The sequence below is a fragment of the Synchytrium microbalum genome, assembly GCF_006535985.1.
Source record: "Synchytrium microbalum strain JEL517 chromosome Unknown SmJEL517_scf0002, whole genome shotgun sequence".
Classification (NCBI taxonomy): domain Eukaryota; kingdom Fungi; phylum Chytridiomycota; class Chytridiomycetes; order Synchytriales; family Synchytriaceae; genus Synchytrium; species Synchytrium microbalum.
Window position 1 is genome coordinate 605,569 of NW_022158351.1, and position 19,684 is coordinate 625,252.

Below are 19,684 nucleotides of genomic sequence, written 5' to 3' on the forward strand. Positions count from 1 at the left end.
TGTATAACCAACATGCCTTAAAACAATAGCAAAACACATCTATATGCTTCAAATTTCATTTCTTCTTCGTTTAAATTTTTGGGTTAGCTACATTGTTAGTACTACTAAAAACGAAAGCACATATTTCCATCCTGCACCTATTTGAACCTTGATATGATCCTATAATAATGTTTCCTTTAATCAGACTCTTTTGATAGACAATCTAAAAAGATAGTACTGGTGTTTCTATAAGTTGAAAGCCCTGTTTTACATTGGTGGAGGTGGTGGAGGCTGCATTGATGGTGCGGGAGGAGGTGGAGGAGGCGCAATTCCAAATCCTGAAGGTGGAGGCGGCGGTGGTTGCCATTGGGGTTGTGCATACGCTATATTGAAGAGGAGATGAGTGTCTGTATAGTACTTGACATGCGACGTTGCTGCTATACGTACCATTTGGCATACTGGGAGGGGGTGGAGGTGGACCATATGGGTTGAAATTCAAACCAGGAGGTGCCTGTTGTTGAGGTTGTTGCCAAGGCATGCCTCCACCAAATCCTATATTGAAACACAAGTGTGAGCTATATCTCAAGTTGGACTTGTTGCAAACGCAAATGTCTTTCGCCCAAAACCAACCTGGCGGTGGACCCATTCCTGGTGGCCCCATAGTCATTCCAGGTGGACCCATCATCATACCTGGAGGACCATAGTCGTTTTGCATGCCTGGTGGTCCATTATTCATTTGAGATTGTGCAGCTTGACGAGCCCATGGAGGGATGGAATTACCACCGCTTGGACCTCCACTACTTGGACTGGATTGCCAAGGTGCAGAACCACCGCCTCCACTAGATCCCATTCCTACACCACCACGACCAGCAGGTTGACCACGAGGAGGTCCATAATGGCCCTGTGGAGAAGATTGGACATTCCGATGATGAGTGTACGTACAAACGATGAAGGTGGTAATTGGAGCCGTGCTTACAGCTCCTCCAGAAGGTCCCATTCCACGAGCGCCTTCTCCGAGCTCAGCCATGAGACTGGCATATTCATTGTCCAGCTGTTGTTCACGTTGATTGGCCTTCTGCAAATATTCTGGATTGTTACGTTGATTGCAATCTGTCGTGTTTTGATTGAAGGTTAGTAAATATGTTCATTGAGTTGAGAGCACGACATGTATGTTAGCTGCACAGCAAAAGAAACCGGACAGCATTCAAATGCTCGACGCTAAATCATTCACCTCTGGCAACATGACCAACACCGTTACAAATACGACAGACAAGGTTGGCAGTAAAGTTTTTGCCTTCAGGGCATTCATATCGTCGATGACCAGGAGCACCACAGTTTGAGCAAAGCTGGTTTTCATCGTCTCGCAATGTACCGTTGAGAGCAGCCAATTCACGAAGTTGATTACGCTTCAATTCGTTCTGAGTTTCAGGAATGTTCACAGCCTAAAGAAGAGAGTTGGTAAGTTACGTGGTCTTGTGCCAAAGAAGTGCCAAGCGAGAAAACCATCGATGTCCCATACCGTTTCAATGACTCTCTCAATAGCCTTGACTGCTTTTCGAACCTTCTCTTCAGAGTCGGCAGTGACAAGACAATGTAGATCTTCTTCTTCACCAGGAGTCGGTCCATCTGATCTTGATTTGCCTTCCTTGACTGATCCTTTACCTCGAATGGAGATTTTGGCAGCAGATTCAGATTCCATTTTCTTTAACGTATTACCACGTGGACCTTAATAAATAACAATTGTAACAGTTAGTAACTGATTCAAGAATGCATTCTCGCCGATGATGGTCCTGGTTGATGTATGTCCATATTTTTTCCACGAACGAGCATTCATCATGTGTACTAACCAATCAATAGACCAATAAAGTTGATTTCAGGAAAATCCTTTACAGGTATATATATCTTGTCTGTCATTTTGGTGGGCTTTTTGTAATCGGAAGGAGGTTTAAAGTCGGGACTCAATTTGACGGCAGATTGAACCAATGCGTGACGTTCTTCTTCAAACTTTTTACGATATCGATATTCGCGAGTGTTTACTCTTTTACCATCAGCACCATATATGGGTTCCGGTTCAGGTGATCTACGTGAGAGAACAAAAAGGAGTCAGTAAAAGGCATTATAACAAGAATGCATCTATCGTTCCATTTCCAACCCTACCTTTCGAGCGGAACAAGATCGCCAGATTTGAGTTTGCCAGTAAGCTCTTCAATTCTCATATTGATGATGTAGAGTTCTTGTTGTTCAGGAGTAAGACCACTTGGCAAGACTGTAGAGATACCAGGGACGTTGACCTTGCTTGTCTCGTTACCCCATCTTGAGCGTTTCTTTCTTGGGCCACCTGATAGGAATGCACGGTAAAGGGAGCGATTTGGTTGTAGTAGATAGAGTGCGCATAGCATGAGTTAGTGAAGGTTAGAATATAGATAGAGTGAGAGAGGAGAGGGAAAGAATGATTGTTAGCGTTAGTGAGTGTTAGTTAGAAAACAAGAGTTAAAAGTGCTACAAGAGATGAGATTCTGGGCTGTTTGGTCAAAAACAATAAAAGACAAGAAAAACAAGGTTATGCGTCCATGCGTAGCAATCAGAAGCACACGATGGATTGCGATGCTGATACTTGGTCATACTATCAATGCAATAATATCATCGTCACCTTCCGTTAACGCCACCTCACAGCACTCAAAATGTTGGACACCCAGTGCCAAATGTTCCTCATCCGCCTCAACACCGCATGTATTAGGCAGCACACAGATGAATGGCCTTACCTTCTTCAACAGGATCAGCCTCTCGCTTGACTTCATATTGTTCTTGTTTGGCGAAAGAATGAGGCAAGTCTGGTGGAATGTAAGGATTTGGGGCATCTTCACTTCCAAGACCTCCTCTCTTTCGAGGGCCGAGCGGGATGGAGTTGCTACCTGTTTGCGATTGGCCGCCTCCTCTCCACGACATGATTGCTACTAGTATTCGCTTGTAGTTAATTGTCTGTGTGGACGAAAGTCAACCAAGGAGCTTGAGAAAATTCACGAAATAAGTATAGGTGTCATGACGCGTAAATCTAACATTTTAATACTTTAATCATATTGAACTAGTAGCATACCCTCCTTGAACAATGTTTGAACCTATTTAATCGAAACATTTGTATATTCGCATCGCATCAGCTCAAATCGAATACCTGTCCTTTCCGCTCTACATATTTTATAGCCACGCTAGCATTTTTGAGGGCTGATAACTTGGTGTACCTGCAGCTCGACAGCTTGGGTCTTGGAGTGTTTTTCGAAAACAAGGACGATGGTGTACATTGAGAAGTTTGAAGACTTTGAAAAGGCGGTAGAGGATTTGTATCTGCAAGAACCCAATCGCGTAAGTGGCTCTAAATGACCACAGTACCTCAATCACTGTAAAGCTTGCCAACATTAAAACACACAATTCCATCTTTAGACTAGATATTGCACGAGGTATCGACATGTAGATGGACAACTCATCTTGAAAGTGACTGATGACAGAACGGTGACTGACTATACAACTGTTCAGCTGCAATGAAACCCATCGCTGACTCGCTCATCTATATATAGTGCTTGAAGTTTCGAACCAATCAACAACCAGACCTGAGAAAGTTTGAACGATTGACCAAGTCTCTTATGGAGAAGATGATTAGACGGAAAGCAAGACCTGTGCCTGGTAACTGGAATGCTGCGTGGACTTTGCCAATGTTTTTGATACGCAGATGACCAACACCCTTTTCCTTGTTGAATTAGAACCAGCAGTTGCAGACGTGGTAGCAGGCTCATCATCATCGCCTGCAAAGGCCAAAGGCAAAAAGAAGGGGAAAAAGTAATTATAGCTAGTTTCTGTATATAGTATGAATTTGAACGCGAGGAAAAACAAAGTTGCATACATCAGGATCACGGGCACATTAGTTCCTATATAGATCTACGTGGTTTTAGCACGTTATTCGTCTCTTTACATCACGCATGTTTGGGCAGCATCCTTGCAAAATCTTTTTTTTTTTTGCCCTCACGGCCAAAACACCAAACAAAATAATAATACGAACGATGGCAGTTCCGTTGTTGCTGCTGCCGCCGCCGCCCTCAAATAGCAGCCTCAAGGACAAGGATGTTGTCATTCATAAGCAACTAACAGCTCCCGAGACATATAATGTCGAAGCAGTTGGATTCGAGTATCTAGCCATTGGACGAAGAAGAAAGCACAAGAGGACGCTATCTGAAGACGTCGCGATCGAAAAAGCTCTGGAAGATGCCGAAACTGATGGGGCCGAAACCGTAGAAATCGATGATGAAACTGATGATTTGCTCATGAGTGATCCTGATAATTGGAAGGTAAAAAAAGTTGTCTTTTGGAACAGTGTGGAATACAAAGACGAAGGGAGGAAGCTAATATGATTCAAATTCTATTTTCCATTTTAGGATCAAGATCATTATCGCATTTTGGGCTTGTCCAAGCTCCGTTACAAAGCTACCGAGGACGATATTCGAAGAGCATGTAAGTACACGTGTTGCGTTTCATTTGCTACCAATGATCACACGTATGGGTGTGTCTTTTATGCATGATAAGAGGAGAGGGACTGCCCATTTCGTATGGCCATCTTTCAACAGTCACCAAATCGCATTTGGCAAGAGGGCATTCACCTCTTCAATGGTGGCTTTCGTTGCTTGCGGTTTGAAGATAAAATATACACGTCGTATCTGCCACTCCATCAACGGCTTCGCATTTCCGAGGAGTGGTTCGTTAAGACAGTGAACATTTCATCATTGTGAAGAAACATTGACTATGGGATCCTGATTGGTGATTTTCTGCGTTTTGGCTAACACCCAGCTCCTTGATGTTTGTTAGATCGTAAAAAGGTACTGAAACATCACCCAGACAAGAAGAATGCTGCGGATAGAGACGATTCCTTCTTCAAGTGCATCCAGAAAGGTAAAGATAATCAACGCAGAATCGTTTTTTCTTTCCGATTTCAACATTCTTACTCACACATCAACTCGCCAACAGCATGGGAAGTATTAAGTGACCCAGTAAAACGACGACAATGGGACTCTGTCGACCCCGAATTCGACGATGCCATACCGTCAGCCAAAATCAAGGGTGACTTTTTCGAAATATATGGTCGAGCATTCGATGCCAATTCAAGGTATTCCAAGAAACCTGCTCCTCACTTGGGCTCCTTGGATTCAACACGAGACGAAGTGGAAGCCTTTTATGAATTCTGGTATAACTTTGACTCGTGGAGAGGATTTGAGGCGTTGGATGAAGATGATCCTGATTCTGCTGAAAGGTATGAGACGTGATGTCCATTTTTTTTGGTTGGACCTTGTTCCTCACGCCTACTTCTTTGCACGCTGTATAATAGTCGTGAAGAACGACGATGGATGGAGAGGAAGAACAAGAACGAACGACAAAGGAAGAAGAAGGAAGAGAATGCTCGTATTATCCGACTTGTTGGTAGGGTTTTCCGCTCTTTTCTCAAACCAAAATAAGCAGTTTTCTACTGTTACACAACATGCCAATTTGATTCACTCCGTTTCTCTCACTAGATCAAGCAACCAAGTTAGATCCTAGAATAAAGAGATTCAAGGACGAAGAAAAAGCTGCAAAAGAAGCCATCAAGAAAGAAAAGGAGAATGCTCGTCGTGCTATAGAAGATGCCAAATTAAAGGTGATAGAGGACGAACGGTTAGCTAAAGAGAAGGCTGAAACGGAAGAAAAGGCTAAGGTACGCTTACTGTTGTGTGCACCATTGAGTCGAAGTCTCCTGTTTTAGGATGCATTGTGCCTTACTGGTATTTCTCAACAGGCGGCAGTCGAGAAGAAGGAGCGAGAGGCCAAGAAGAAGGCTGCAAAGAAAGAGAAGAAGATCATACAAGGAATAGTTAAGGTACAGCGACAACGGCATTTAATAGCTACAAGTTAATCGCTTTTTTCGCACCACCTACCTAACAAGCACATGTTTAGAACAATGGATTCTTGCTACCAGACCACTGTTCAGCTGAAGCAGTCGATGAATCTTTGAAGAAAGTAGACGAGACACTAGACAATCTAGACCAGGACGAATTAGAAGCTTTCCGTGCACAGTTTGAAGCTCGACAGTATGATGGTCGAGAAGCACTGTCTCTGCTGCTGGAAGAAGAGTACCTGAAAGTGAAGGGTGAGCTTGGGAGGTTTCCGTGTCTCTTTTGTGTTTTAAGCCAAAAAGAACTCACACCCATTGTCATCAAATGTTTTAGGCAAACAAGAAGATCAAAAAGCTCAAGCTGCTGCTCTAGCATCAGAGCGAGCCGAAGCATCTGCAGCTGCCAAAGCACCCAAGATAGTGAAAGCCCCATGGTCACCTAAAGAAGTACAAATTTTAATCAAGGCTGTTAAACTGTTTCCTGGTGGTACCATTGGTCGATGGGAAAAGATTGCGGAATATGTCTGTGCTCACAGTGGTGCTGACGATGAGACACCCGAGCAGATAGCATCTCGCCAACGTTCTCCTGCAGATTGTGTCAATATGAGTAAAAGCGTCTTGCTAAGTGGTGGAATGCGTAAGTCCAGGCTGCTCGCAAGTTGTGAAACTTCGTATTGCTGATTATTTTGGTCTCCTTGTAGCAACTGCAGCAGGAGCAAGAGCAGCTTTACAAGGGCAAGCTCAAGCCAAAAAGCCAGTAATAGAGATCAAGGATGCACCAACTACTCGATTCGATGACAATACGTCTTCAACATCGTCACCGCCAACTCCAGCAGCACCGTCTGATACTGCATCCGTTGATACTGCAGCTAGTGGTACGGCAAGTGTTTCAGGATGGACACCGGCTCAACAGACTGCGTTAGAAGCTGCTATTCGCAAATACCCTGCCGCCATGTTTGTTGATAAGCCTCCGGCGGAGAGATGGGAGAAAGTGGCATCCCTAGTTGACGGAAAGAGTGTGAAGGAGGTGAAGGCTAGAATAAAGGTAAGTGTTGGGTGGTTTTTGTTTCTACACCTTGGAGGTTGAAACTGACTCGTTTTTTGTTGTTGCTTAGGACCTCGCAGGCAAATCTAAAACTAAAGGCAAAAAATAGAACTCTTGTATACTTGAAAGCAGAATGTAAACACCCAATCATAATAATTAGAGCAAAGTTTTCCCAACACTTTAAGATGTCTTGTCGTATAACTATGTTGTGTGAAACGAGGTCTACTTTTTTAAATTATACATTGAAGAGGTGATTGTGCTGGTCCCGAAGGACGGTCTACGTACTGTGACCAAAAACTCGCTCCTCAAAATCTTTGAGTTCAGCGTCGTCTAGAATCTATGATGCGTCTAACCAGTAGTTGTCTCATCCTGACCAGACGACTTGATGGTGCCACTACTCTGCATATCTCAAGACTCCACCTATGTTTCCACAATTCCATCGCGTACTATTCATTAGAGATATGGTCAGTTATGGACAAGAAAAAAAAAGAATATGCTTCAGTCTTGAAGATAAACCAAATTTGTTTCAGCAACTCACATTTTCACATAACGTGCTACTAACAGCATCACTTTCATACGCAATAGACGTATGAGTATGTCCGTGCGTCGTCACCTCGTTATTGCTACTACTATTGCCCAACAAAGCATTTGGGATCCGTGACGCCCAAAATGCGGCTGATGACTGTGGTGGTGCGACGTGCATCTCAAAGTACCGTAGCAGATAATGGTTCTTAAGGAACTGTGTCAAGTACTGATGAGTGACATGATTTAAATTCTCTGGTCCTCCATGTGACAGCTCACATTTCTCCAAGTCCGGCCATATACGCGCCAGCACCTCTAATCCAGACTCTGATACTTCTACACCTGATATCTTGATTGATGTCAAGTTGGGAGCGTTTCGTTCCAAGTCAGTCAGCCAGTTCCCGTCTAACGTGACTCGTTTAAGCACGTCGATATCAGATACAGATGCTCCGAATTCCGAATCCATGTCTGAGTGGACTACAGGTCTGGTTGATTGGACGGCTAGTTCTTTTAGTTTGTTGCTTGATCTCGTCAAGTTCAGTACTGAGGCTAGTACGAATACAGCTGATGCCTGCCCATGTGCATGTAGTTGAAGCAGTTTCAGGTGTGGTAGATCTAATACTGGTAATGGCTTTTGAGACTGATAGAATATCGATATGTAAGATATTTTGAGTTTCGTGATGTTTGCACACGAGTATGTCAGTGTATCGATGAGGAAGGGCAGGCTCGGTGGTGCGTAAATTACAAGTGATGATAGGTTGACTTGTTCGGATGCAGATGGTATTATAATATTCGTTGGTGAATCCGGTGGTAACGCTCCTCCTCTCGTGAATCGAATGTCACAGTATGTCAGACTACGCATCCACATTCCCATATCTGTATATTCTGAGTCGACGTCATCTATGTGGATTTCCTTAGCAGCATTAAAGTATCGGGCAATAATTCCTAACGGAGCCATCCGTCTCCCGAATCCAAGCAGCGTCAGGTTTATAACGGTTTGGTTTACACTCGTATCTTCTTCCTCATCGATAGTATATAAAGATATGAATGGGCCTGTAGGCAGCTCTAATTTGCAATGTGATACGTTCATTTCCTTGAGCTCCGTCAGAGACCTTAAAATCCGTCGTGCGAGATAGTCAGCCCTCGTGCAATCCGTTCTTAAATCACAGCACGACAATATAAGACTCTTTAATCCCGACCGTCTAAATGCTGCTAGGAGCGAGCTCATTGTGACTGGGAGTGACGACAAATGAAGGAGAGACAAGTTTGGGAAGCTATTGTTGAGATACGTATAGTTTACTACATGTGGTTCTGGGAGTGTTGGAAATTCCATATCTGGACCAGCCAAGATGATTTGTTCTAGTGTTGGAATACGTATGTATTTGAGTTGGAGTGGCAGCGTCTGCATGTTTACTGAATGCAGTCTCATCATTTTGAGATGTGTATGTGTTGGTATCTCTTCAGCGTCCATAGCACTTGTATCAGCTGTTGTAGGTGAGACGAGACTGAGCTCATTCCAGCATAAAGGTACATCCAATTCCTGCAGGTATCTAGGTAGTGCAATAAGAAATGCCTCCAGAGACTATTGTTGAGATGGATTAGAGTCAAAAGAGACTTCAAATCAATCCAGAACCAAGGTACCTGAAACCGATTCGTCAATGCTCGTCCAGTACCATCAATAATCGTATCAGCAATATCAAAATCCTCATCATCTGACGAGCTGCTCGTTATAGTTATAGGCGATAAAGGATACGGCTGAGAGAACCTAAGCTTTGTTAACGGCGAATTCAACGCTAGAGTCAATGTAGAGCCCGTCAAAGGAGCAACCAAAGTCCTAAGTGACGGAATAGCAAGTATCGCCAAAGTTCGAGGTGGTGAGTTCGATACCGGTCTACGTTGTTGATGATTCCGTTTCTTATGTGCCTTGATTGTCAGGTGCTTGATATGAGGCAGTCTCTGTAAGATCTTGAAGAGTGCTTCTCCATAAACCACTTCCGCAACTTCTATATCGGAGATGCAAGAATGCCATCTCCGAGACACTAGAGAGTTTGAAGTCCATTGTTTTGCAACGAAACTGAGTATATGACTTAGGATCTCCTGTTTGTGGAATTGATTGTTTGATGTTTGAGTTTAAAGTTCTTATCCGATGAAATGACATATGAACATACAGGTGGAAGAGAGTTGATGGTAGTACATCCACGTTCTCCTGGTTTGGTTTCAGTATTACAGTCCATACCAACTTCTATCACTTCCTCATTCTTTGTTTCAACTTGCAGGATGTTTGCCTCCTCACTCATCGTTGAAAAGTTGAAGTCCATGGTATAGTCCATAGTAGGCAATAAGCTCGGACTATGCGAAACGGAAGAAAGTGACCAGTTTGTGCCTTTCTGTTTTTCTTGCGCTCGATTGGAAGTTTGTCTTTTGTTTCGTTTGTTGTCGTCAATTTCGAACGCCTCTCCAAGAAGCAAGAAGCCAAGTCAATCCAGTACCGGTCACTTCAATCAAACACAATCAAACCAACATCCACAGCTCAAACTCAAGGTATGAGTCCATTCTTTTATTGCTACTTGATCTGCAGTACAAGTGGTCACGATGTGCGCCAGTTCTCTGTGAATGCGGTCTTTTGAGCGACATTTGTTTGAAACTTGTTGCAACTAGCTCCTTTAAAGAAAGAAGCTTTCAGAATCTCAGGAACTACGTTTCCATCTATTGTACGAGCTCAGAACTGCTTGCGCTTGTTACATTCTTTTTGCTTGGAGGAAACCACACACACGCATTTGAGTTCACTACTAATTGTTGGACTGTTTGTACTTTTAGATCAATAATCAACTACGGAAATGTCTGGTATGTCTTCTTATACCTCCTTCCTCGCCATATCTCATTAATGAATTTCCTAACATCCAAACTATACTCATTTCTCGACTTGTAGCTGCACCATCTGAAATCGTAACCATGGATGAAGAACAAGGCCGCTTTGCCAAGTCTGGCAAGTTTGTTGTAGGTGGTGGGAAGAAAGTTGCCGGTGTCGCTATGGCTTGGGGCAAAGTAAGTGTTCCTCATAGCTAATCTAATCCAAGTATTTAGTACGTCTTGCTCACCAAAGAAATGGTCACGACCGTATAGGCCTTCGCCGCTTTCATCTCCCGTGGCAATGTCGTTGACTTGGCAGTTGGTATCGTCATGGGCGCTGCATTCACCGCAGTAGTAAACTCCCTCGTCGCTGATATCATCATGCCATTCATTGGTCTTGCCGGTGGATCCAACTTTGCTGATCTGTACGTCACTCTCCGAGGACCCAATGCACAATCTTGCATTACGTTGGGTGTCGACTGTAACAACATCCATACCATTGCCCAACTTGCCTCTGTTGGTGGTATCTCTTGGAACTATGGACGATTCCTACAATTCGTTATCTCCTTCTTAATTACTGCCGCTATTGTCTTCCTTTTAGTCAAGGTAGAGCAGATTATGAGCGTTTTAGTTTTTGATTCTCAATTCTTCGTTTTAACATTTACTTGCGTTCATTAACGTAGGCTTACACTGAAGTCTTCTTGTACGTTGCCCCTGTACTTGTTGCTCCTAAAGCTGAACCTGTTGTTAAGAACTGTGCAAAATGTACAGAAAGCATACCTCAAGCTGCATTGAAGTGCAAATATTGTGTAAGTGCCAAAATCTTGATCGTTTCTGCGGTTCGCGACCGATTCAGGTTTAACGACAACGGCTCACTGTGATTCTCACTTTCCTTTAATGATTTAGACCGCTGACCAAGTTGCTCCTGAGATCATGGAGCACGGAAAGTCTGCTTAAACTCTTAAGTCATCTCTGAAGCTGCTACAAATGTAGACAAAGTGTCAAACTTATGTGTATTTACTGTATCTAGAATTTTCTACCTATCTGTATCAATATAAAGCGCAATCTGTATCTATGACTCCAAGGTCGTCGCTGTTGGATGGTTCCTCAAAGTACAAAAAGTTCGAGGCCAAGATTATTTCCACTACAAAACCAATACAGTGCTGACTCTTCTTATCAAATGAAGATATGTCACAAAGAATCTCAGGTATATGTATCTCCTATTTGCATCACTGTTCAAGTTTGCGGCAGTCAGTGCCTCTGAAAGAGTAGTGCCAGAAAAAGTAGCACAAAGCTTTTGAGTGAAGAACGCATCATAAGATCGGAAATCGATCTGAGAACTGCAGCTTAATACCGTCATATATGAGTACTGATCCGACTGTTCGATTTGTAGATCAAGACTACCCAACCAGCCACCAGACAGATGTCTGCTACGAACGAAGAACACAGCCGTTTCTCCAAATCAGGGCAAGCAGTAATAGGTGGTGGACGAGGTGTTGCAACTGCCGCCATAGATTGGGGCAAACCTTTCTCTGCTTTCATCAGTCGTGGCAATGTGCCATCGCTCAGTTGATTTGGATGTTGGAATAGTTATGGGAATTGCATTTACAGCAGTCGTCTGTTCTCTTGTGGCTGATGTTGTTATGCCATTTGCTGGTGTTGCTGGTAACTTTGCTGTGAGTGGAATCATCGTCCCAAATCCGATGTTTTGCTATGGCATACATGACTCTTAACTGCACAACATTTCACAATCAACATCAGGATCTGTAAGTTACACTCCGAGCACCAAATGCATCATCATGCGCTACGTTGGGCGTTGACCGTAACAACATCAACACCATTGCTCAACTTCAAGCTGTTGGGGGTATTTCTTGGAATTATGGCCGTTTCATTCAATTTCTGATCTCATTCCTGGTTACTGCCGTCATTGTCTTTCTCGCTGTCAAGGTACGAGACAGCTCGCATGACATTTTGCTTAGATTCATCATCAATTTGCTATAACGGTGTTACTTTCACTTTGCAGGCTTACACTGAGGTGTTCTTACACGTTGCACCTGCTTTGGTTGCTAAAACTCCTGCCACCAAAAAGTGTGCCATGTGCACAGAGACTATTCCTGCTGCCGCTTTGAGGTGTAAATTCTGTGTATGTCTCTTCCCTCAGAGTCGTTTCCGCAATGGCTCTTACAGAGGCAGTTTACACGTTAACTTCAGTGACTGTCTCTCATCTTTGAACTACTTAGACGTCAGACCAAGGTATGCCTGAAATCGTCGACCACGGAAAGTCTGCGTAACCGGTCGACCTTTGGAACCTGCTGTCAGTATAAAGAGTCTGAGACTTTGGTGTAATTTCTGGGTGTAGAGTGTCTGAATCTGTGTGTGTCAATATAAAAGACATCTGGTACCGCAGCTCAGCATCAATGTCTCTGATCTTGTTCAGTAACGTCAAAGTCTGTGTCTCTCAGGTTTTCATGATTCCAAAACTCCAAAAAACTCTACAACAATGTCATTACACCATTTTCATACTAAAGAACCCGACTTATATTGTTGTGTTTTGAGGCCAAATTTCTATACAAGACAAGAACGAAAGATTTTCAATGCTCTATTCGTCATGTTTCACAAATCCTCCAAACATCCTCAAACGACATCTATGCAGCTTCCGGTATCAAGGTAGTAAAGAACCTAACCACCAATTGCGCAGCATGTCCTAAAACACCATCTTGAGCCACTGGCAATCCTGGTTGTGGAATAGCCGTCATCGGTTGTTGCTGTTGTATAGGAGCATTTACGACATCAGGACGTTCTGCTGCTGCTACTACAGGTTCATCTACATGTTGTCCTATAGGTTGTTGTACTGGCGGTTGTACAGCAGCGTTGCCAATCTCTACGGGTCGATTCTCTCGTATAAACGGATAACGAAATGTAGGCACTCTAATTATACCTAATTGGACGACGAATATGACACATGCAGTGACAACCATGGCGGATAATCGATAGATGTTTGCCTGTTGACCGAATATGAATAAAAAGAATCCTAGCTTTATGAGCAGCCACCACCATGACTGTTGACCAGCTCGTTCACCGAATTCGTCGTCCATGTTGAAGAAGCGGTTTTGTTGTGCCATTGGTTGTGCTGGAGGTTGTTGGTTTGGGAGAGGCTCGGGCTGTTGTTGTTGCTGCTGGTGAAGTGGAGGTGCTGTTGCTGGTGTTGTTTGTTGTATGGTGGTTGGATTATAGTTATGATTACTAGAGTGTGGTGTTGGATAGGCTGGTGCCATGGCATATGGTAGGCCACTTGAAAAGTAACAAGAGTTAGTGACACATGGAGTCCGAACATTGCAAGGCGGGTTTCCTTACTTGATGTAGACCACTTGGAATGGAAGAGCAAACGGCCAAGAGTTTGGTGCATTCTGTCGTGTCTGTTGTGTTATCGGCGGCGGTGTGTTGGTTTGTGTGTTTGAAGATGAATCACCAACAGACGACGGTTTTGCGACAGGAGCAGCGGCTGTTGTTGGAGTAGGGTGAATGGCATATCTTGTTACCAAATGTATGACGATAGTGGAAGTGTCGGGAATCTGGTAGGACGCCGGGAAGTGCCAAGTGAGTGATTAATGGCGATTGTGTGCGTGATACGATCCAACTTTTCACAAGGGATCCTACCTTTGGAATGTGAGATAAAAGGGCAGTGTCCTCCAGTAGTCTGCCAGCAGAAATGAGCCTTAGTGAGTCCACCGGGTTGTTGAAATGTTCAGACAATTGTTCCTTGATTTCTCTGATTGTGGCGGAAGGCCTTGTAGAGAACCTGTAGTCCTCTTGCAGACCTGGCTGGTTTGTCTTGATACATACATTAACAACTTCGCTCATTTTGGCTTCGTTCAGTTCTCAATTGCTTGAATGTTGCCAAAAGTTGTGCCAATGAAAGTGGGCACCGGTTTGATCTTGATTGATGGACAAAAAATAACATTGGCATTTGCAACAAATCGCGATCATCGCTTAGTACAATGCAATAAAATACACGTACGCAGATGTTGTATTATGCATTTAGAGCGTGTTTTGCGATCTAGTCAGCAGTCTGGTCGACTTTGACCTGTGCTCTTTGACGTTTCTTTTCTTACTGGGCATCCATACGCGTCCAGGCAATGAATTACCAGAATATATCAATATTATCAAAAACCTGCACGCTCCTTGTGCCTAGATTTCCCGCATGTTGCTGCTTGAAACTTTGTCAAAATTTCGGACAAAGCTTAACAGCACTTTGATTTGTTTTTTCTTGATAGCTGCCATGGTCGTCGAACTGGATGCACCTGCGGATGCCAAGGCTCCTGCTGATCGACTCATCATCATATCTAATCGCCTTCCTATAACAATGACCAAAACTGCAGAAACTGGACGCTACCAAATGAGCATGTCTTCTGGAGGTCTGGTCTCGGCTCTATCTGGTCTCAAGAAGGAAACTTCCTTCATTTGGATGGGCTGGCCTGGTAATTTATTACATCTGATGTGCTGATTGTGTTGGAGCTTTATGCATGTTTAGTCTCATCCAATCCAGATAAGATGGTTGGATCAATATGCTCTAGCTAGTCTGTACAAGACTGATCTGCTTGCCTACTTGCATTTTTGCAACAATTCCACCTGTGTGTCAAGCTAACCTCAACTTACTTAGGTCCTGGCATAACTCGTGAAGAACGTGAACCTATTCGAGAACAATTGATGCAACAGCATCGTTGTGTTCCCGTCTTTCTGGATGATGAAATCGCTGACAAGCACTACAATGGCTTCTCAAACAGGTAATTTGACTTTGATCATCAAACATACCAAAAAAATCTTATCGAAGAAACACACGATAGCATCTTGTGGCCACTCTTCCACTACCACCCTGGTGAAATATCATTCAATGAAGACCATTGGGAAGCGTATCAGGCTGCAAACCAAAAGTTTGCTCAAGAGATTGCTAAAATCGTACAGGATGGAGACTTGGTCTGGATTCATGACTACCATCTCATGCTCGTACCGCAGCTATTACGACAACTTATCTCGTCAAAGAAGGGTGTAAAGATTGGTTTCTTCCTTCATACTCCATTCCCATCTAGTGAAGTCTATAGGTTAGTTGACATGCAGTGTTACGGCCCTTCTTTCTTTTCGCCTGGATAATCTGAGTCAGATCTGACCTTGCTGCCTTCCTTGCAATGTAGGATATTGCCAGTAAGGAAACAAGTCTTGTTGGGTGTCCTGTCCTCGGACTTGATTGGTTTCCATACATATGATTACGCTCGTCACTTCCTATCGTCTTGCACTCGTATTCTTGGTCTCCATACTGCTCCGAATGGAGTCGACTTCGAAGGCCGTCAAGTACATGTAGGAACCTTCCCAATTGGTATAGATCCAGAAAAGTTTGCCGAAGGACTACAAAACCCAAAGGTACAAGCTCGTATAGCTCTTCTCCAAGAAAAGTTTCGTGGCGTCAAGCTACTTGTAGGTGTCGATCGTCTAGACTATATCAAAGGTGTACCCCAAAAGCTGCATGCTCTAGAACTCTTCCTTGCAAATCATCCTGAATGGTCTGAAAAAGTCGTGTTGGTGCAAGTCGCTGTACCCTCTCGACAAGACGTCGAAGAGTACCAGCACTTGCAAACAGTAGTGAATGAACTCGTTGGAAGGATTAATGGTCGTTTTGGAACAGTCGAGTTCACTCCAATCCACTTTATGCATAAATCTATTAGCTTTGAAGAACTTACCGCTCTATATGCTGTCGCTGATGCTTGTATCGTCTCGTCAACTCGAGATGGTATGAATCTGGTATCGTACGAGTACATATGCTGCCAAGAACAAAAGAATGGTGTCTTGATCTTGTCCGAGTTTGCTGGAGCTGCTCAATCTCTAAATGGATCGATTATTGTCAATCCTTGGAATACTGAAGAAATGGCTCAAGCCATCTTGGATGCAGTCACTATGAAGGATGAGGCTCGAAAGTCAAACCATCAAAAGTTGTGGAAGTATGTACAAAAGTATACGGCAGCGTTTTGGGGATTCAACTTTGTGCAAGAGTTGAGACGTATCAGTGAAGAGTATCAGAGTCGCATGAATTTGCCCAGGCTTACCATTGATATTGTCACTGAGCGTTTCCGTGCCTCGCATCGAAAGAAGGTATGCAATCGTTAGCTTTCAATGAATTTTTTTTACCGCTTTTCGTATGCCATTGAATATCAATTTGTGTCTGATTTCATTTTTGATTCAGATCATCTTCCTGGATTATGATGGTACCCTGACTACAGCCCATAAATTACCTGAATTTGCCAAACCATCATCCTCCATTCTCGATACCTTGACCAAACTTGGATCTCATCCCGACGTATATGTATATATCTTGTCTGGTCGTTCTCGTCTGCATCTAGATCGCTGGTTTGCTGATACAGGTGTTGGACTATCTGCTGAACATGGTTGTTTCTACCGCCACCCCAACAAACCTGGTTTGGAATTTGAGGAATTGGATTCTGCAGGTTCTCCCAATATGAGTGGGTCATCAGTACCTTCTCCGTCTCTTCGAGAAGTAGCTGCTCGACGACGTCAAGACGGATGGTATGCATTTTTTATATAACCTTTTTTTTTTGGCTATTGGCCTTTTGAACAGTATCTGAGCTTTCTTCACGTCTACAGGTATGCACTAGTAGACTCAGTCGATCCATCATGGCGAGAAACTATCCGACCACTCTTCAAACACTACACTGAACGAACACCCGGTAGTTTTATTGAAGAAAAGGAAGTCAATATCACTTGGCATTACCGCAACACTGATCCCGAATTCGGCACTTGGCAAGCCGCTGAGTTGCAGGTGAATTTGGAAAAGATATTGAGTCATATGGCTGTTTCGGTGAGTGTGCATTGGTTTTGGGTGACCTTGTTGACGAATCCTACAGGATTTGCTCGATCTAGTATTCTAGTTTATTCGGAACTTCTACCAAAAATCCCACCACTCTGTTAGATCATCTTGGGCAACAAAACTCTAGAATTGCGACCTGCATCCGTGGACAAGGCTACAGCTGCCAGAGCCATCTTGCGTGACTTGAATGGGTATGATTCATCTGACGTGGACTTTATCTTGTGCATTGGGGATGGAAAGACAGATGAAGTGGTGTTCGCGAACTTACGTGAACACCCTCAGGCCATCACCGCTACTGTTGGCAAGAAGGAAACAGAGGCCAAATTTTATTTGGAGGATGTCTCCAGTGTCTCCTCAATACTAGGGGAATTTGCAAAAGTGCTGGCTGAAGAAAAACGATGAATATATTTGTACAAAAGCATTAGTGTTGTGAAAGGCGCAGTGCTCCTCATTCCTATGTAGTAAAAACATATAAAACTCATATTAGAAATCTCTATGGTGATCGAGAACCGCGAACCGAAAAAGCGAGTGCATGTTTGGTTTGTCCAGCATCCTTGAAAATACTGCGCTCATCTGATTCAGTCGCAGCACCACCACACGAGAATCGCACCTCCCACGAATCATAAACCTTGTAATCTTTAGCACCCACTTCAGCAGCAACATATATCACGGCAAAATGGACGCAGTATCCCAATTCGTAGTTGGTTCTCCCTACATGACAAACGACATCACCCAAACTCATATTACTTCGCACGAAGCCTACTTTGGCGGACGCCCGATATTTGGACTATTTGGAGACCAAAACAATGCCACGCTAGGTGATTTACGTGTACCTTCTTCCACCGACCTATGGGAAACACCTGTTTCTCGTCGTGACGCGTCACATCATCAATCAATGAATACGAGGAACACCCCCACTGTCATCACCACCGATACACGAATGCGCCCACCACCATTAGGCAGCATCCCACGTGCATCATCAACCGGATCATGCTTTTCAACATCCTGTTTACGCCTCCGTGAAAACTCGAATGTCTTTTCATCACCACCGCTACAACATGGCACAGACTGTTTCGCATCACCGATTATTACTTCAGCGCCGAATGGATATCATGAAATATCGCTCATATCTGCTATATCGAGTGGTGAGCATCACCATATGGTGGAATTGGAAGCTTCTGTGTTTGCGGCCAAGTCGTCGAGCAAACGACGTGCGTCATTGTCACAGACTATGAATGCTATGACTCTGTCGCTGGCGGATGTGTCGCCTTCGTCTGCCTGTCTTGCTGCTATTAAATCGGAGTATGAGAGTAGCTGTACTTTGAATGGGGACAGTGATGACACGAATACTATAAAGGAGGAGACGAGACATATCAAGAAGAAGGCCAGAAGGGGTGGAGCCGCTGCAGATGAGACTAGGAAGGGTAGCACCAAGAAGTTTAAGAGTGAATCGAGAACGTCCGTTGATACGTTGGATGGTAGTGATGCTGTTTCTCCAGTCAAAGTGGAATCTGATGCTTCTGCTGGATCAATGGATATAGATTCTGAAGACACTGCTGTCGCTGCTACACCAGTTGATGGAATCAAGAAAAACAACAAGAAGAATCGTGTCGCTACGATTCCTCGTCCACCAAATTGTACGTATGAGTAAACTCATGTTCTTGTTTTTGCTCTCTCCTGGCTAACTTTTCCAATTTTTTACAAAACAAACAGCTTTCATACTGTACCGTCGTGAAAGACACGCCGCAATTACAAGCCAATACAAGAACTCTGCTGGCAAAGTCCTAAATAATAATGTGATTTCTAAGATTGTGGCTTCAATGTGGCAGAATGAGTCTCCTGAAGTCAAGGCTACGTATACTGCCAAGGCTGAGGAGGAGAAGAAGGCACATCGTGAAAAGTAAGTTGTATGAACTTATGATCCGTGGAATTTCATCCTTTTTTTGCTTGAAATGACACTAGAGCATCTTCCTACATCACCAGATACCCACATTACAAGTACCAACCACGTAAAAATCTCACCAAAGGACCTGGCAAAGCTACTTTTACCGGTGACGGATCTACTACATCAGCGAGCCTCACTACTATCGGTCGCCCTAATACTCCAGCATCATCTTCAGCTACATCCCTCCTATCGACCATAAAGTCAAACATGATGTCTACATGGCTTTCTCCTCCTCCACCAGCTGTTTCGTCAACAACTACACCATCCGCACATCTTCCAACAGCATCTAATCTTCAGCAACAACAACAGCCACGTATCATCCAAATCCATCAACAGCAACTAGCACCAGCGACCAATAATACCAATACCAATAGCTTTAATCTGAACCTCGGTGGACAGCGGGTTAATGTGTATGCCATGGGAATGATGGGTGGGCAACCGTGTTTTACTTTGAGTGTGGGCGGTGGTGGTGGGTCGTCCTTGTTTCGTACCGCGAGTGGAACTAGTAATGGTGCTGCTGCTACGAGTGCACCGTCCGAGACTCATTAATGTAATGACTGGCTG

General features: G+C 43.8%; 7 protein-coding genes across 7 annotated transcripts; 6 read left to right on the top strand and 1 right to left on the bottom strand.

The window, feature by feature from the left end:
* Positions 1 to 246: 246 nt before the first annotated feature.
* On the bottom strand, positions 247 to 2,925 carry SmJEL517_g00588 (uncharacterized protein; the record flags this gene model as incomplete). The annotated part of the gene is made up of 9 exons (XM_031166517.1): positions 247 to 362; positions 427 to 531; positions 610 to 880; positions 956 to 1,089; positions 1,211 to 1,421; positions 1,499 to 1,704; positions 1,827 to 2,059; positions 2,137 to 2,317; positions 2,742 to 2,925. 9 exons carry the CDS (start codon positions 2,923 to 2,925, stop codon positions 247 to 249), a joined length of 1,641 nt encoding a protein of 546 aa, XP_031027360.1.
* A 339-nt stretch (positions 2,926 to 3,264) lies between these two features.
* SmJEL517_g00589 (uncharacterized protein) lies at positions 3,265 to 3,811 on the top strand (the record flags this gene model as incomplete). The annotated part of the gene is made up of 4 exons (XM_031166518.1): positions 3,265 to 3,336; positions 3,415 to 3,483; positions 3,549 to 3,654; positions 3,732 to 3,811. The coding sequence occupies 4 exons, from the start codon at positions 3,265 to 3,267 to the stop codon at positions 3,809 to 3,811; spliced, it is 327 nt and encodes a 108-aa protein (XP_031027361.1).
* Positions 3,812 to 4,028: 217 nt separating this feature from the next.
* SmJEL517_g00590 (uncharacterized protein) lies at positions 4,029 to 7,038 on the top strand (the record flags this gene model as incomplete). The annotated part of the gene is made up of 11 exons (XM_031166519.1): positions 4,029 to 4,313; positions 4,401 to 4,476; positions 4,828 to 4,911; positions 4,987 to 5,269; positions 5,345 to 5,436; positions 5,529 to 5,707; positions 5,789 to 5,869; positions 5,947 to 6,139; positions 6,219 to 6,521; positions 6,586 to 6,929; positions 7,000 to 7,038. 11 exons carry the CDS (start codon positions 4,029 to 4,031, stop codon positions 7,036 to 7,038), a joined length of 1,959 nt encoding a protein of 652 aa, XP_031027554.1.
* Positions 7,039 to 10,288: 3,250 nt separating this feature from the next.
* Positions 10,289 to 11,258, top strand: SmJEL517_g00591 (uncharacterized protein; the record flags this gene model as incomplete). Its single annotated transcript, XM_031166520.1, has 5 exons — positions 10,289 to 10,295; positions 10,381 to 10,496; positions 10,575 to 10,907; positions 10,985 to 11,110; positions 11,208 to 11,258. The coding sequence occupies 5 exons, from the start codon at positions 10,289 to 10,291 to the stop codon at positions 11,256 to 11,258; spliced, it is 633 nt and encodes a 210-aa protein (XP_031027553.1).
* A 466-nt stretch (positions 11,259 to 11,724) lies between these two features.
* On the top strand, positions 11,725 to 12,592 carry SmJEL517_g00592 (uncharacterized protein; the record flags this gene model as incomplete). Its single annotated transcript, XM_031166521.1, has 5 exons — positions 11,725 to 11,794; positions 11,847 to 11,966; positions 12,073 to 12,248; positions 12,325 to 12,444; positions 12,542 to 12,592. The coding sequence occupies 5 exons, from the start codon at positions 11,725 to 11,727 to the stop codon at positions 12,590 to 12,592; spliced, it is 537 nt and encodes a 178-aa protein (XP_031027556.1).
* Positions 12,593 to 14,580: 1,988 nt separating this feature from the next.
* SMI593 (alpha,alpha-trehalose-phosphate synthase (UDP-forming)) lies at positions 14,581 to 17,577 on the top strand (the record flags this gene model as incomplete). The annotated part of the gene is made up of 7 exons (XM_031166522.1): positions 14,581 to 14,779; positions 14,962 to 15,085; positions 15,146 to 15,400; positions 15,491 to 16,442; positions 16,534 to 16,874; positions 16,953 to 17,166; positions 17,278 to 17,577. The coding sequence occupies 7 exons, from the start codon at positions 14,581 to 14,583 to the stop codon at positions 17,575 to 17,577; spliced, it is 2,385 nt and encodes a 794-aa protein (XP_031027555.1).
* Positions 17,578 to 17,851: 274 nt separating this feature from the next.
* On the top strand, positions 17,852 to 19,669 carry SmJEL517_g00594 (uncharacterized protein; the record flags this gene model as incomplete). The annotated part of the gene is made up of 3 exons (XM_031166523.1): positions 17,852 to 18,812; positions 18,889 to 19,075; positions 19,138 to 19,669. The coding sequence occupies 3 exons, from the start codon at positions 17,852 to 17,854 to the stop codon at positions 19,667 to 19,669; spliced, it is 1,680 nt and encodes a 559-aa protein (XP_031027550.1).
* Between the last annotated feature and the right edge of the window lie 15 nt (positions 19,670 to 19,684).